The 18,375-nt window shown below is 36.8% G+C and overlaps 2 protein-coding genes across 3 annotated transcripts; both read left to right on the top strand.

Moving 5' to 3' along the window:
- Positions 1-10,359: 10,359 nt before the first annotated feature.
- Positions 10,360-11,778, top strand: LOC107225701 (mitochondrial coenzyme A diphosphatase NUDT8). Its single transcript, XM_015666247.2, has 2 exons — positions 10,360-10,617; positions 10,982-11,778. Exons 1-2 carry the CDS (start codon positions 10,552-10,554, stop codon positions 11,693-11,695), a joined length of 780 nt encoding a protein of 259 aa, XP_015521733.1. The 5' UTR covers positions 10,360-10,551; the 3' UTR covers positions 11,696-11,778.
- A 420-nt stretch (positions 11,779-12,198) lies between these two features.
- On the top strand, positions 12,199-16,183 carry LOC107225720 (sorting nexin-2). 2 transcript variants are annotated; one of them, XM_015666271.2, is made up of 7 exons: positions 12,199-12,338; positions 13,014-13,268; positions 13,380-13,626; positions 13,733-13,897; positions 14,172-14,293; positions 14,748-15,047; positions 15,157-16,183. In XM_015666271.2, the coding sequence occupies exons 1-7, from the start codon at positions 12,234-12,236 to the stop codon at positions 15,502-15,504; spliced, it is 1,542 nt and encodes a 513-aa protein (XP_015521757.1). In that variant the 5' UTR covers positions 12,199-12,233; the 3' UTR covers positions 15,505-16,183. The 2 variants fall into 2 exon arrangements, with proteins under 2 accessions (XP_015521757.1, XP_046594275.1); XM_046738319.1 differs by lacking the exon at positions 12,199-12,338 and adding an exon at positions 12,759-12,904.
- The last annotated feature ends 2,192 nt before the right edge of the window (positions 16,184-18,375 follow it).

The raw sequence follows: 18,375 nt of genomic DNA, 5'->3' as shown, positions 1-18,375 counted from the left end.
GCACGTCACAAACACATGAAAGGTTTCTTATCGGAAACCCAGATGTATAACAACTTGCTTCTTGTCATGCTATGTAATATACTACAGTGCATCACAGCTATCTTCAGTCAATATTACGCATGGCTCGCTTGTAAAGACAATTTTTCCGCGTAATACGTAAGTTCGAAAAATTTTCTTTATTCCCCGTACTGTGTAGCATAGCGGTGTAGCTATAAATTGCAAATTGATGCCCCGCAGCTGGAATGAAAGAATTTGGATTGAAATGAAATCTTGATCCTCTGACAATTACGATTCGCCCATATGGGTATGTATGTACATACACGCGGTACAAAAGGATCAGCTGAGTCTGTCTCGATCATTTCCAAACGGATCAGAGTCTGCTTCAATTTTGTGTTATATTTTATATCTGCAGGATTGAAAAGAATTCTTCGACCTCTAACTTGTTTCCTACCCGTGTACGGAATATCCCTTGGATACGAAAGTCTGCTTTGATAAGAAACTCACGGAACCGGGAAAAAGCTTAGGCACGAATGCCGAATACGTGCCACGTCTCTCTACCTTCCGTTTCACAAACCTATATTGCAATTCGGAATATCTAAAAATACACCGTCCGCACCATGCGTCGGATCTCCGCGACGTTTAGTTACAGACGCGAAAATAAACGTGAATCTTATTCTTGCAGACATAAGACTCAACGCTAAAAGAAGTATTTCAAATTTCCTCGCTGCGTGACTCGGCCAATTCTCACGGCCATGTCATTGCTTTCCGCATGCTAATCGCTTTGCGGCCTGTAACAATGAACAATATTTTCCTCAATTCGGTCTCCCTGCATCTACCAGACATTTTTCGAGTACACATCCGACCCTCCGATTCGTCAGTGTCGAGTTTCAGCAGAAACTTTTTTTCAGACGTCGCGTCTGAAGGCCGGCCGTGGAACTGACGTGGAGTGGGAATTCGTTTAGTACGTCATAAGCGGCGGTCTGAAAAGTTCATTAATGCTTTGAAGTAGACGTCTGATATCGCTAGATTTTTATATTTCCTACGCGTTGTTATCGTTTTACAAAAAGAGTCTGCATTGGGTTTGCTAAATGGAAAAAAACGGCGTACCTACGCTAGGGTCGTCCTTAAATAGATCATTTTTGAATTTCGAACGTATAACCCCCCAAATTGGCCCCGAATAATTCAAAAACAATTCCCTAATTTTTTCAGATTTTTTTCTCATCTCCAACTCGCGCTACCAAAGGGTTGATGTTCAAATTTTATATAGGGGGGTTTTTTGGGTCGCTGATTACGAATCTGGATACAAAATTTTGAGATTCAAAATTAAAAGATTCAATATAGACTGTTGGGATGTTTGTCCACTATATTGAATTTCGAAGTGACGAGTTCAGATTCGTTATCAGTGAACCCCTACATCGAATTCCATCGAAATGCGTTTGGCAGATTTACTGTTCCCTTGAAAAGGGTTAAAAGGGGAAATCAATCCTCCGGAGGTACGGCTTAAACTGGAAATAAAAATCCGAGAAATTAGAGAATTACTTTGGGATAATTTGTTGTCGATTCGGGGGTTGAGACAGTTAAAATTCAAAAGTGACCTTTTTAAGAAACGCCCTGACCTACACTCCACTTTTCAATGGAATAATTCGTAATCAAAGCGACACGTTGATGGTTGAAGGACACGCTCAACCTACGTACGATACGCGTAATTATGACAGATATGTTTAGCGTATCTTTGCAACGAATTTTAAAAAACTTTGTCTGCATAAATATATGCTTAATTAACAACTGTCTACCGCAAAGACAGTAATGTAGAGATCAATTATACATTAGAGTACCGAGGTGGCTGTCTCTCCGAATGCGAAAGTTTAAACGAGACTAGATATTTATCTAAATAACCTTTCGTATATACCCGATTTATACAGCTGTCTTATTAGTTTTTCAATGAATGTAAGCGTATCGGTCAGCGGTGAAGGGAAAAGTTGGCTCTGGCAGTTTGCCTGTGTTCTCATTTCCGAGCATCCATATTTTGAAAAATATTTATCGCTGCTGAGAAATATTCGTTATTCTCAAGTCCTCAAATTTTTTCTTCATAGTCAACTAGGTTCCAAGACTCCTAATTTATCGCATTATTCCATGTTTCAGAGGAAAATGTTCGATCGGTTTTATTCAGACTTCATTCCACACTAAAGCGACCCTGACCCTCATCATTGGTAATTTTTTTTTATTTCAAAGTACGGCATGGAGTCTACAAAAGAAATCGTCTTTCACTGAGTTTTAGATTTTTTGAACCACGAGTTCTATTTTTACTGCTTCCAAAAACATTAAAACCCAATTTTCGAATGAATGGCCCCAATCGATTGGCTTTAATTTTTTCTCATTAGTGCTCTGTTGTGAAACGAAAATTTTAAGATCAAGATGGAAGTGGGAAAGCTTATTTTTTAGAAGCTAGAGGTGAAACAAGTAATTGAAAGGTGAGTAAAATCGAATTAAATATGAATATGTACTTTTTAAATTTATGTTCAATTTGACTTTTTCACTTTTCAATTACTTCTTTCGCCTGTATCTTCGAAACCAGCAGCTTGTTCACTTTCATCTCGATCTCAAATTTTTCATTTTTTAACAAACAATCTATGAGAAAAATTTGAAGCCAATCGATTGGGGATATCGATTCGATACTTTGGTTCTCGTGTTTTTGGGAGCTAAGAAAATCAAACCCGTGGTTCAAAAATATCTAAGCTCCGGTGAAAGACGTTTTTTTTTTCACTATACTTTGAAAAAAAAAAGCGATGATGCTGAGGGTCGGACGTAGGTTGGTTTGGGGTAGAATGCCTAATATGTATTTGCACATCAGATACTTTAACCCTTATTGATTTGGATGCCTCTATATCTCACCGAATTTAGGTAAGTCTGTCAATGTCAAGTAACACTGTCTACCATCCATAACTATATACAGGTATTATACACAATACGTGCTTCGAAACTTGTACTCGAGCTTCTATTACACGTACACACAAACGCATACAAAGGCTTCTACGGGTTTGTGGCTGGCTGCTGACTTATCAATCATAATGTAGGCAGGCTATCGAGTCTAATGTGCATAGTGCTTTGTGCTAGAAACAGGTCCGGACTAAAGGGGCACGATACCTAAGGCTGCTCCACAAAAAAAGGCCGAATGTCGATCCTGCAAGATGGTCGAATTGGTTAAATTTAAAAAGTAGTAACAAAAAATTAAATCGACTAAGGTTAGGGAAAAACATTTTTATTACAATATTTCTCTTATATAATTAAGTTTTCTATTACGATATTGAGTAATTATATTGCCCATTTTTTTTTTTTTGCCCTTTAAAGCTGGTAAAAATATTTAAAAAATTTTCAAAATCTAAATCACGAGCGATTTCAATCGCTGTGCTCAACAGAGACAAATCATTTAGACATTTAGAAAAAATAAGCGGCTCACGATATTTTGTACACGTGTGTACAAAGTTTTCGAATTTTATCTAAGAAATTCTTCGGTATCGGATTGCAGCGAGACAATGACATTCATGCGATCCTTTATTGGTAAAGATTCAAGACTTTGAAACACCCGAATTTTTGAAAATCTAGGTACTATTTAAAAAAAATATATTTTCAGAATTCAAGGGCATAAAATTACGAGGATCTAAGACTGCAGCCTTTTTGGACTTAGGGTTAATCCAGGCCTGATTAGAAAGCGTACAAGCCTCATATCATATACGCATATAGCATTATTTTCTCGATGGTCTCTCCGCCCCCATATACATATAACACAACGTTCTACGAACAACCCACGCGCTTGAATATCGCAAGAAACCAGATCAATCGAGTTACGACAACCGTGTTGCGGTAGCGTGTATTGTAACTTCAGTCATATGTGCTCCCACAAGTATTCACTTCCGGAACAATAAATTGTTCAGAACTCGACAACTGCAATGTGTTGAGACGAAACATGCGTGATAATTCAGTTGGACCGTCGGCTTGTTCAACAATAAGACGGCGTTTATCCCGAATTCTCAGATTCCCTTTTCTCACAGCTGTCTACATAAGCAGGAATGTGTGGAAAAAACGGCAACGTGATGCTGACATGTGTAATTGCATAAGAGTACACCTGTAATGCATGTTTAATGAGTCACAAGTATCAGCCATAACGTCACACAATGAACCTATGATCAAGCTGCATTTTCACGTGCAGCAAAAGCGACTGCTGTAGAAATGAGGTTCGTTTCAACTTCGAACAGGAATTTACACGTAAAAAAAAAGTAGCTGGAGAAAAGACCAGAATCATTGAACGATCAGAGAATTTTTACCGCTGCTACGTACAGTTGTTTGCAACACGTGAAAATGCAGCTTCGGTTGTCAGTTCAGAAAATACTCTGCCTGAGAAGATGCGTGCGGTGGAAAATTGTAGGTATTTTCCATGCGTGACGAGAAGGGGCAGATATTGCAGATGTTGCAGGGAACGTAACATATGCCGATCTGCGTTCGATCATTTTTTTTTGCGCTATCGCGCGTTTGCTGAAAACTGCAGCGAGGCAAAATTGGATCGGTTTTGATAAGAAGTGGACTTTGATTATTTGGTGCGGATAATGGAATATTTGATAAATAAAACGCGCAATTTGCATGGAATTGTGTAAGAGGAACATTAAGGCCTTCAACTTATGTTATTATATACGCTTACGTAATTCCGTTCATAATTATTTTTCTGACGTTCATTTTCCATTGCAGTGTGTTATATAACAATAAAGCCAAGATCTGGGCAGAATCTTTTGAGTTTCTACTTTTTATTACACGCGAAGGCGTGTGTGACATATATTACACGTGACTTGCGATAAATAGGAACTGTTTCTCACTCGGCTATTTGGATCGCTGTTCGATTTATCCTACGAACAACATGTTTTGTCGTATCTGAAATTGAGGGTAATATCTCACTTCGGCATACTAATTGATACCAGTCCATCCACCCATGCATATGGGCTGGTTTTTATTTATCATGAAAACAAGCTACCGCGCCTGTGATAAAACGCGTAAGCATCGTGATGTTTTTCATAAGAGTATCACGAGAAATGATGCTGCTGTACGTGCGTGTTAATGTTCAATACGCAAATTAATGTTCAGACGAACTATATGTATACGTATATTAGCATGGGCGATATTCTTGGGGTCACTGATCACATGAACGTATCAATCTACATATATTCACAGAATGATTTGTTATAGTCTTAAGTATTTATCGTCTACGTGTTATTTGCTTTCGGCGATATTAACGTCGCAATAACTATATTTTGCACGACTTGCAGCCAGAGACGTCGATACGTATTTTTAGGTAATCGACCTTCGACGATGGCAAATTTTTTTTTCCACGCAGTTACATCGAGAAAAAATTTTATTTACCGTTAACAAACGTATGTATTTGGATATGGCGAAATAAATGTTTCGTTATTACCCTCAAATTTAAATTCATCCAAATCTGATTTGTCAACTATTAGCATAATTTTATCGATCATTATTTGGCTCGGCTAAAATTTGATAATAAGAAAAAAAAACATCCATTTCGCCGTATCCAAATATACATATACGTTTGTTAACAGTAAATAAACTATTCGATCAGTGTACAGACGCCTGTACGCGAGTAGCACTTATTCTATATAACTAATTGTGTGTTTTTACATCGTGAACAAGAACGTAGAAAAACACCCTGCAGATGTTATAGGTGCAGGGTACCGGCAGGCATTTACAGATTGTACTTATCGTACGCGTTATAATATGTTTTCGCAAACGGATAATTGACGCTGTCGGATCAAACAAACGTCCGCCTGCGAGATGAATACTTTTACACGCAAAACAAGTCTAATTTCATTATCGTTCAAAAATTATACCCTGCAGAATTGAACTGATAAATATACGGTGTAAAATCGTACGGTTCGTCAGCGTACACAAAATAAACAAAAATTAAAAAAACCACCTTCTACGGGTTTATTTATAAAACGTCTATTTCTATAGTTCATAAATATTCTCAATCATTCTCCCCGCGCCTCACAGGATAATCCAAAATGGAACGTGCCTGTAAACTGTTGCTCAACTTGGTGTTTCGTGAATGTAGCTTATATATGTACATACCTATGTACGTATTATATACCTGCTGCTTTTGTCGGGGGACTGCAGATTCAACAAATTTCCGCGAATATATTGGTGTGTAAACGGTCACGTGGCGTACACTTAATCGTTATACATGCCATATTACGCCGGGTTGTTACAGAGGTAATATTATATCTGGAAACAATTCAAAATATTCTGATAAACCGCAATCGTAATTCTAATGTATTTTTAGCCCATTATTCGCAGTGCAGTAGGATTAAGGCGTAACACCACTGTAAGAACCTAACAAAATGCACGATCTGTGTTGTGTTTTTTTTTTTTTTTTTTAAATGGAAGAAAAGGTAATCAGATAAAAATGTTACAGGCAATTATTATTATTAGGCATATATTTATTATTGTAATACAAAAAATTGCTGTCAATAAGCATTCGAAAATGGTGAGACTGGTGACGCAGTGTAACCGGTGCAAATTTGAATTTAGAAATACAAAATAAACTACTCAATTTACATGTCTATGTCTAGAGAAATACGTAGGGGATTTTTAGAATATTGATTTTTGTGTAATTTGCGAGTATTTCAATGAGAATGTTCAATTTTTGACCAAATAAGGGGCACATATTTGTTAAATAATAATGTTTAAATTAACTTGTCGAAACTCCTCTACGTATATTTTACAGTGGTGTTACCCCTTAACAGAGAACAGGTATACCGTAATCTTATGCGTGTTATACCTACACCTCGTTTATAACTTGGCGAACAAGTTTTGTACGAAAGCGATTTAAAAATTTTTTTATTTGCACGTACGAGACGTTCAATGGCGCGTGAAATTTACGCGCAAGTATAATAACGACAACGAATTCTTATCGAGGGTAAATCATACCGTATAATTATAATTGCGCACAAATCAAGGTCCGCAAAATAGAAAGAAATAAAATGCAATAAAAACGTATCTATAATTTATCTTATCAGTAATATAACCGCGGTCGAAGCTGCGGATAAACGCGGGTAGGTACAACGATCTAGATTGAGCAATCGGATTTTAAAAATTCTACATTTTTTTTTTTTCATACAAGTATCCAACATTACGATACAATAATCAATGTATAATACTCAAAAGGCACAACTGGAATAAAAGTTTCGATTCTTTGAGCTTTGACAAGGTCAGTATAAACCGAAAGTGATAACCTCGTAACCACCAGCTACTTTGATGTGGCTAGACACCTCTCACACTCCTCACGATAAGTTTATCGCGTCCATGAATTCGCTCTGTATATTTATATATGTATATATATATATGTGCGTGTGTGTTTGTACGCCATGTATTCGGCGAAATTCTTTACAGAGGCGAATTTATAGACATTTATATATATATATATGTATATATATACATATATGTACACTAGTATACGACTACGCGTCTACTTACTTGGTCGTGAGACGACCGACTTTGGATCCAATTAGATATTCGCCACAGGGGCTTCGCGCTCCAAATAATTGCATCAGCTTCGGCTGCTCTGATGTCTTGTCAGTGGATGTTATAGGCATAGGTATACTTTACCGTATTCGTGAATTGCCAATGCCACGCTGCTGTTACCTTATTTTGTTACATGCATATATGATAATTATTGTATTAAAGTAAAAGAAAAATTGATGCGTATGAAATTTGTTCTGGACGATTTTTTGCCACACGAAAAAAGGAAAAAATCTAAACGTCTGTGCGATACAAGATCGATGCGACGTGGCTCTTATTGGTCTTCTTCGTACGACACGTGCTTTACAGATGCACAAGAATTCCAAACACTTGTCAGGCGTGTGACTCCGGCTTGAAGAGATGAGCGGCTCAATTCCATTGCGCATTTGTCGAAAATCAAGAAGCATTTAAATTGGAAAAATACGTGAAAATTTCGAAGTCGATTCGCGAGGTTGATGTGAAACATTGTGATTCTTTTTTTTTTTAACTAAGATCGAACGGTATACGAATCATGACAATCCGAAGCAGACATTCAAGAACGGATGCGACCGAAAATTTTACCTTCTGTGATTTTGAAGATTACTAACAGTTGCCGATCTCGTATGAGTATTAATTGATAAATATCACGCGATAAGATACGTAACGTAGGTATATCTGTAGTCAAGTAAAGTTGCTATCAAATCAATGATTCTGTTTTATCATTTGGTATTCATTCAGCCGTTGGACTTTATTAGACAAGGTGTAAGTACCTCGTCGTTGAGGCTCATCCCGAGCCGCATTGATTCATAATAACGTCACAGCGAAAGAAATAGACTTGTTTATTGTACTGTAAACTTTGAATCATAGCTCAAGTTTTCGAAGCAGGTAAATATGTTTTTCCAATTTTATGGAAGTAATATTTAATTTTCGTAATTCGTTGCCGGCATTTAATCTGTAAATTGAAGCCTCGAGTAAAACATTGATAGCAGAATCTGTGTGTTTCGATAATGTTATACGTATAAGATTGGTAATCTCAAATTTTTGTGGACGATGCTAATCACACACGACGATAAAGCCTATCTTAGGCCACGTAAGTACGAACCTAGTTTTAAAGCAGACAGAGGCATCAATAATTTCAATCTTGCTTCATTAGCCAAACAACACGTGATTGTTGCAAGATACAAACGAGACGATACTGAACGGTGAGATTGGATTTATTGCAGTTGCATTGAAAAAGCGTAACGGAATAAAGTACCGTAGGTGGAAGATTAAAATTTCGAGACTTGCCTTTCGTTTTACTCTCTTTTACAGAAAGATGAAATTTGTCCTAATTGCGTTTTTACTGGCGATGATCGCTTTTGCGACTACCTCCGGTGAAGGCCTCCCTAATTGCCTTTGCACAAGAGAATTTGCGCCAGTCTGTGCAAACGATGGCGTTACTTACGGGAACAAATGCGAATTCAATTGCGCAAAGAGCCGCCTTCAAGGACGTTCTGCTGATGGTAAGGGACTAATTATCGGAATAAAGATCTGCCATTGTTTCTAAATACTAAAGTGATCTAAATTATTGCAATTTTCTCGGTATGTCCTTTGTTATTCGTAATATTGCACGATGTTATCCAATGTTGTACAAAGGTTCCGCGATTTCGTCTTCTATTTTGTAAACACGAAAATTGCAACGTCGCCGTTTCTTGAACGTTGTACTGTTTTTCAAAATTGAACAAATAAATTTACATCAAACTGTAACGTACGTGCAATTTTATCAGTTCATTGCTCGTCGAATATTTTAAATGTAACAATTTATACGAAGTGCAGGATTTTAATTCCACGCTGTTCTTATTTCCAGACTTCAAAATCGCCAGAGGTGGAGACTGCAACGGTCCCGAAATTCCCCAATTCCTGGAAGAATTTTAATAAAAAGCAAAAAGTTTTGGGCTGTGCACTATCCTGACAGATCGTTAACGTTTTGCGGCAAAATATACCATCAGTTTCTTGATTCGCGGTTAAAATTTATACAGGATTCAATTTTTGTTCGATGCATCGTCAATTCAGCAAATATTTTCCGCATATATATTTTTACTTACAATTTGTAAAACTCAAGCTCATAGTTACACTTTCTGCAGAGTAAAGACTTTTGATTTTCAATTTGGACTCCGTCATTTTAAGTATTACATTTCAGAAACGATAAATGTGCAGCTGCGAGAAAATAATATCGTCAATATGTTTACAATTACCGAAACATCGCGTTTAAAGATATGTATATACCTATCGGTGTATATATTATCTTTATATCAAGCTAAAAATAAATGTGCAATAAAATAGACAATGTATAATCAATATAGACCTAGACAGAGTACGAAAAACTGAGAAATAGGGGTAGAAATTATTCGATTCCAACTATTTCTTATTCTATTGCGTCTCGGATTCAACAATTGTAATAATCAATTCAATAAAACATATTATTATACCGATATTTGCATTTATATATGTGTTCTGAAGTTTTTCTTCATTCTTGCCAGTCACGTGTGTTGTACAGAGAGAAACCTTGTTGTACAAGTACTTAGGAGTATGCAGTTTGAAATGGTGAATATTTGAGTGGACGGTATAATTTGGATGTGAAAGTTGTATTTGAACATTTGACAGGTGTTACGTCTGTGAAAAGTATAATGTGTAACGTAATTTAACAGCGTAATTTAATAAATAATTGTTGTTATCGTTGAATGCTACAAAGTACGTGACGTCTTCAAACTTCAAGATTATATTTTTCCCTATTTCTTTCCGCATACTCGTTCATAGCTACATAGCCATATATCAGTTGGTCCTCCGAGGGCATCGGAGCGACCTCAGCGCTGTCATTCGGTTATAGCAGTAACTTTTGTCAGTGTTGTTTCCATTGTATTGGTTTCAAAGTTTTAAGCAAAATTAATGTTACGTATACGATAAGAATTGCGTACGGGTATTGATTGAACGGCTGAGGAACGGTCGTAAGAAATGAATATAGTTAAAGAAAGTTTCGTTTGTAGGTCAGCGTCGAGGAGATTATTTCTACGGTCCACGGTAAGTTGACGCAACGAAGGTTGATGCTTACGTAATTCGTGGCCAGAGGGCAGCACGTTCGACTGTGTTTTTTTTTTTTTTCAACGATTCGTCGTATCATGGCGGCAAAAACAAAACGCGTTCGAACAAGGGATGAAGCTTTTAGTTTGTTGTATGATTGGGAAATGAAAGAAAAAATGTTAATCATCAAATTAGACGGACAAATCAAAGAGTTTTACATTTGTTGCAGCGAGAGAATAATTTTGCTATGTTTGTTGGGAACTCTGGCAGGTTCACGTTCATATTGAAGAAACAGTGCTTGAATTTTAACCTGTTGTTTTATCGATACTTTGAATTAAAGAAATATTTTTTTTTTGCCACAAAGCCCGTAGAACCACAAAGAAGACTTAGCGGGATAAACGGAAATGATTTGAAAGCCGATATTATCTTGAGCGCAAATAACAGGAAGGGTTGCGTTAAAAATTTAAAACTCTATCGACCAGCGAGCAGATCGTCGAACCGAGAAGAGGTTAGTAAAGCTGCTGTTCTGGTACCGCTATGCATGCACAAAGGTGAACTCGGATTGCTGTATACTCTAAGGTCAACAAAGCTAAACACCAGCAGAGGACAAGTATCATTCCCCGGAGGAATGCACGATAAGGATGACAAAACTTTGGAAGAAACGGCCATCAGAGAAACGTGGGAGGAGCTTCGTATACCGAGAGAAAAAATTGATGTTTGGGGTAGTGGAAATCCAATGGGAAGACAACATGTCAGCGTGCTTCCGGTTCTTGCCTACATCGGCGATATTGAGCCAAACGAATTACAGCTCAACACCGACGAAGTTGAAGAGGCCTTCGTTTTGAGTTTGAACAATCTGTGCGATCCCGCGAAGTCACGTTTTACTCAATTTCGTGACAGTTTTACATTGCCAACGTATTTAGCTGGCAAACACCGTGTATGGGGATTAACTGCTGCTATCACCCATGTCATAATGAAAGCGCTAGTTCCGAATGTTTATAAACATAAGTTAGCCTACGCTCAACCTGTTCACGAAACAAATTCCGCTTCGAATATAACAAATTTATCGGTTCCATAAACCGATACCTTTTCTGTGTATATAATTTATTATATAATATTGTAATTTTGAAATAATATTAAAGACAGATGTAATAATATTAATTTTGTTTATGCTTTACTCAGACAGCTACTATATGTTACTCCTTAACAGCAACGTGATACATTCTACCAGATTTAATAGTTTGATAAATATTTAACTGCCGCTAAACGTTCGTTTCAAATTATTCACAATTCCTTTTAGCGCATGCGCAGTACATTTAAAATCAATCCACCATATATCTCGTTACTTCGCATACGTTCAGTATTTGCAGTTCGCATTTGCTTTGTCGATATAAATTTACATCAGTGTAATAAATCACAACAGAGCAATAAGATCAGCGCTATGAATGGATCTGTCGTATCGTTATGTGGATCAAAGTGTGGAATTTCTTGATGAGACCTAAATTCCGAGGGCCTAGGGACATTCTAATTTCTATCGTTGGTACGGAACTTGGTCGAGACGTCACTACCACGACGTTTACGGGGGGCCGGTCCCTGGAATTGACAGTATAGCAAAGATGGCCGACGAAAAGGAACCTCCTCCTCTGTTCGACAGCGTAGAAATTAATAAAAATGATGATTTGGAGGACGACGACGACGACCTATTCGCATCTGCTGTTCAGGTACGCTGTTGATAATATTACGAAAAATTTTCAAGTTATTCAATCGGATCTTTGAGGCTATTATGCCAAACCGCTCGGCGTTCTATCTTCTCGATAGCAGTTCACGTCGTCATTGCTTGTTATTATTAGAACTGTTTTCCGTTTATGTGTTGTAATCCATATCGAACTTTCGGAAATCCTGTAACCTGTCAATAGTGAATCACGTAGTATTCGAAACGATCTGACTCGAATAGTTTCGTGAATGTCGAGTTCCTGTGCCGCTGCTCTTTCCCCATTCACAACCAAAAAACCGCTTTTGAAAACGCCTCCTTAGTTTGAATCTTACGGTTTAATTTGTTTTCGAAATATGTAGCCTTTGTTTACCGAGGTCGACGATAACGAGGATTGATAGAGAGTATCGCTTGTTATTCACCAATAATATTGAGACTGTAGAATTCGATAGGCTTCGTTCCATCATTTTCGTTTTTTCGCAATCTCAGCTAATTCATTACCAAGAAAGCAGTATGCGGTTTCTTTTCTTTCATTCTGGTTTACAGTTCAATGTTTTATATTTCGCCACAAGCAAGGTAAAAAGTTTGTGTTAATTCTGTTGTACATTCTTCTACTTATCCTTTGATTAGTATCCAAAAATGTCTTATTAATATTTGAACATCGATAAATATTTGTGATTCTTAGGACCATAATCAGTTAGATGATGATTCACCTTACAACGGTATCGGCACCATGCAGGCAGAGTTGCCTAAACTGACATTAAGAGATGCGATAGACCAGAATTCAGGTTCATCTATTTCGAGTCCTCCTCCAGGACCATTGAGTCCCACCACTGAAACTGCGGGTAGCGATATTGGAGAGATGGACGAAGTGCCTATTAACGATAACAGTGACATTCTCCCACCAAAAAGTGTCTTCCAATCGCAAGCCCTTGAAGAGGTGATTAAGTTGTAGCATAGAGACTTGCGCTGAGTTGCTTTGTGTAATTTTTTTTTTGCATCATCTCAGCTTTTGGACATGTATTCATGTATTTTTATACTTGAATTACAGGTGCCCACGGAGACCTCTGATGTATTTTTAAAAATTACAGTAACTTCGCCACAAAAAGTCGGTGAAGGTATGGGTGCCTATGTTGCATACCGAGTTGAGACTAAAACCAACATGCCAATATTCCGAAAGCGTAGTTTCAGTGTGGTTCGACGCTTTAGTGATTTTCTTGGTCTTCACGACAAACTGACGGAGAAGTATCTGAGAAATGGTAGAATTATACCGCCAGCACCGGAGAAAAGTGTTATTGGTATGAATAATTATCTGTCTTCTCTAGCTGACTAGTATTTCGAATTCATTCTGCGATCCTTTGGTTATTTAGATCATGGCTTTGAGTGTCTTTATCACTTTTTCAGGCATGACGAAAATTAAAATGTCCGGTGACAAAACCCAAGAACATAATTCAAGCTCGACTGAGTTCATTGAGAGGCGCAGGGCTGCTTTGGAGAGATATGTAAATAGAACAGCTGCTCATGATGTCCTTCGCGTTGATCCCGATTTCAGAGAGTTCTTGGAAGCTGGTAAGTTTCAACATTATGTATGTATAGCTAGTAAGGACATTATAACATACAGTTGAAGAAATTATTAATTTCCCAGAGTGTCCTGCAGTTTTGAAAGTCCGTAGTATTTGAGAAATATTTAGTATTGCGTTTATTTTTAAGACAGTACTTTGAAGTGTTGAAGTATATATGTTTTCTTTGACGTTCATGTAATATTTTCTTGTCTATTCATCGCAGATGAGTGTAATTTCGTTTAGAAATATTTTCACTTAAATTTTCCTGTCTAATTTTACAGATATGGAATTACCCAAGGCCACAAGTACATCGGCACTTAGTGGTGCTGGAGTTATGAGACTTTTTAATAAAGTTGGAGAAACAGTCAATAAAATCACTTATAAAATGGATGAAAATGATTCGGTGAGTTTTAAATGTACTTTCTCAACTATGATTTATCCATACATTATCATCATCCATTGTCGCAAGAAAAAAAGCTGTGAAACAATTTTCTGTTGCTTACATTTAGGAGGGTAAGGTATGTTCATTACACATCGTCACTGTTGTCAAAATGCCTTTATTGTTAAACTGACATTCTCATATCGTCATCCTTCGTTTGAACTCACGTTCACTAACTCACCTTGATTTAATAATGAATTATGCACTTGTACACACCAATAACACAACAATTTCGTCATATGTATTTATCCCAGTCACTGTAGTGTACAGTATAAGCAGATGCCATGGAGAGTATCGTAAATGTCTAGTAAATATTTTTTAACAATCTGGCGTCTCATCCCCACTTCTTTTTTTTACGTTGCTCAGAGGCGGTTCAATTTTTTTTTTCTCAAATGAATATGTGAACTCTAAATTTCAGTGGTTTGAAGAAAAAACAACTCAAATAGATTCTCTGGACATACAATTACGCGCATTACATGCGGCTGTTGAAAGTCTGACCAATGAAAGAAGAGAGTTGGCTAATTGTACAGGCGCCACAGCAAGATCCATTGCTGTACTTGGCCATGGGGAGCCAGGCGCTTCCCTTGGCAGAGCCTTGGCTCAATTAGCTGAAACATTGGAAAAAGTCGAGGTGGTCAGAAGGGCTCAGAGCAATAGCGATTTATATCAATTTGGAGAAATGCTGAGGGATTATGTCGCGTTAATTGGCGCAATTAAAGTGAGTACACAAGGAGTTCTATCATCGTATTTTATCAATTTAAAAAAAGTGTTGTTTTAAAAATTTGCGTATGCCTGATGAGAGGTGACAGAAACTATTTCAATTACAGGGCGTTTTTCACGAGCGTGTGAAAGTGTTTCAAAATTGGCAACATGCTCAGCTTATGCTGAATAAGAAACGAGAACAAAAAGCAAAGTTAGAACAGTCCGGGCGCAGCGAAAAGTTGAACCAAGCTGCAACTGAAGTAATTGAATGGGAATCAAAGGTTGACAGAGGTCAAGAGGAGTTTGATAATATTTCAAAAATGATAAAGAAGGAAGTTGAGAGATTTGAATTAGTCAGAGTGGAGGATTTCAAAAAGCAATTGACTGAGTATCTCGAAGCAATGCTGCAACATCAAAATCAGCTAATTAAACACTGGGAAAGTTTCCTTCCCGAGGCTCGTGCAGTTGCATGAACATTCCACGAGTATATAAAATTACGAAATATATCTATGTATATATACACGTACAACTACATTTATGTGTACATAGATAAAATTTACTTATAATGTGTAATGATAACAAAATTATCTTTTTTAAGCATTAGATAATAATTCATATCTGAAAGTGTACTAGTAAGTATACAAGTTGAGTCTCTTCAACGTTTTGCCTGATTTTCCTAGACAAAAGTTGGGATGTGAAATTTTGAGCACAGGTACCATCTGTTTCATTTAAAAATTGAAAACAATCGTGTTACTATTTAATTTTTAAGACTCTTCACGATTTATTATACATGTATAATCTTATAATCGAAAACAACAACAGTAACAGAAAACAACTTTTCCGATGCATCGGCAAAAAAATCAGTCGCACAGTTGTTAAAATGATCGCTCGAAGCGAATCGCTCGCTGTTAAACAATATTTATAGAAATATATACATTATATAATATATTATATTATATACATACATACATACATACATACATACATACATACATACATACATACATACATACATACATACATACATACATACATGCATACAAACATACATAAATACATCAAAATCGTACTCTTTTCTTTCAGGCACGTATTCTATACACGTACTATTTGTTAGAGAATGTTATTCGACAATAAAATTGAAGTTATACAAAATATTAATTATAAATATATCGGAATTCCTGTACATAGATATAAACATGTACAATTCATAACAACGAAAGTTAATTGTGGTGAATATTATAGAAAACCGTATGTAGTAAGTATTGATCCATTTCTTAAATTTAGATTTTTTTTACAATAGAAGTAGAGTAGATGAGAGGCAGATTTTGAATCCCCTTGATACCACGTGTAAATTTCTGTGAAAGTGCACGTTCTTCCTCAAATCATCATCTATTGATACAGAATGTATATATCTACAATGGTGTACTGCTTTGGAATCTATTATTTCAGATTTGGCAACTGTATTCTCTCCCTGGCCAGTAACCCGCTGCTTTCCTATCGAATGGTATGCCAGATTTCTGTTTTGCTTTTTCCAACTGTAAGTATGCACTCTGTTTGTTATCGATATCCATTAACAACAGTTAGTAAATGTACCATATCACGCTATTTTCACTGCGTAGCCTATATTTAATGGGTGTAAAATTCGTGATAATTCTCTGTCCTCCACAGCATACTAAACAATACATATAGTACGTATGTAACAATGTTATCGTATCAACAGGGAGAATATGGATTTTAGTCATTATATTCATAGAAAGTTTCTTAACGGATATCATAACTATACACCAAACATACTGGAGTTCAGAAAAAAAAGGTAGTACACTACATTTTACAATTATTACAATACGCTATGTAGCCAGTTAAATCCCTTCGGTTGTTCGCGCAAAATTGCGTTCAATAGAGCTGTCAGGCGTCTAACTTACCCCACGAATAAAGCCAAGATAGTGTAAATCCCCGGGTATACGCGTGTTATTGAAAATTCATTACGGGAAGCGGCCGGATACTGTAAATATGGTTTGTCATATTGAATTCAACGATTCGACCACACGCTTTATGATTGCAGGCGATTATTTCACGCGGAGTGTGTATTATACTTGGCACGGACATAATTAATGACTTGGCGATAATTATCATTATTTTGAAGACGTGTATTAATTCGATTTCAGTCAGTCTTTCCGCTATTGAATAGTAAAATATTTAGATCTACTGAGGTGCTACAGAAAAAGGTCTCTGTTCAAATAACAGGTGAAAGTAAGTTTGAAACACTCGATAAAAAGCGTCACTGCAGGAGTTGCAATTTAAAGAAGAGAAAGAACTGAATGTGAACTGGATGTATCACACTAGAGGGTAATATACATATTTCTTTCTATCCTTACAAACGCTTCGATATAAGCACTGAGAGAAATTTTTAGTTCCGCTTACCGCACAGTCCTTAATTATTTTCATTTTTTACCACAATCGAAAAATATAGTTTTACGTACAAAATGAAAATTAGTTTTTTTAGCTGTTACCAGAAAGTCTAGTATCCGTCACTATTCTTTCTCATTACGATCACTCTTACTATATTTTCTTGTAACTGTTGCTAAAGTTTAATGCTCGTGCAACAATAAATTGATTTTAAAGCCTTGTTTAACTAAAAAAGTAGAGTAAACCGAACAAACAGATTTTGCGCTGCAATTACCAGAAAAGGATCGACAATGGCGAAAAATGGTTACGCGTAACTCGTTTTTCGTAATCCCAGCAATATTCAGACAGTTTTCTCAACGATACCTGCTTTACTGAATTTTTCTAGTTGCTATAACAAATAAAATTTTTCTCAGTGAGGGTAATATTAATAACACAACACATATTACAGATATTGCGTATGTGCAGCACAATATGTGTGGATGATTAATCACCTGGGTGCCATCCACAAACCGCCAACGTAAATTGTTCGATGTGGATGAGATATGGATATGGCAGTGCCGGGCTTCAGTCCCTAATTAACAGAATTCCACTACTCGCAAATCTAGGGCCTGGATGAGGCCCAGGGATAATTTAGTTATGCTCTCCTCTAATCGCACCGGTGGTTAAACGTGTCAAGTATAGTAAATTTCCGTATCGCGATGTTCGCGTTGTATTATATACTGTAATTCCGTTTAACGGTAGGCAGATTTTCGCAACTCAACGCAAGCACGTGAACATTCGGCTAAGTGAGGAAATTAGTTTTATTGCGTACCATTTGTAACGCAAAACGAAAATTAATTTTTCTCACAGACAATCATTTTAGAGTGTGGTAGTAAAATTACGTACCGTAAAATTGTACGGATAGAAGCATGCTTACCTCGACAAATTTCAACTTGAAT

This window comes from Neodiprion lecontei, chromosome 1, assembly GCF_021901455.1.
Source record: "Neodiprion lecontei isolate iyNeoLeco1 chromosome 1, iyNeoLeco1.1, whole genome shotgun sequence".
Classification (NCBI taxonomy): Eukaryota; Metazoa; Arthropoda; class Insecta; order Hymenoptera; family Diprionidae; genus Neodiprion; species Neodiprion lecontei.
Note: the sequence above shows the minus strand (reverse complement) of the source record. Positions and strands in the feature narration are given on the sequence as shown.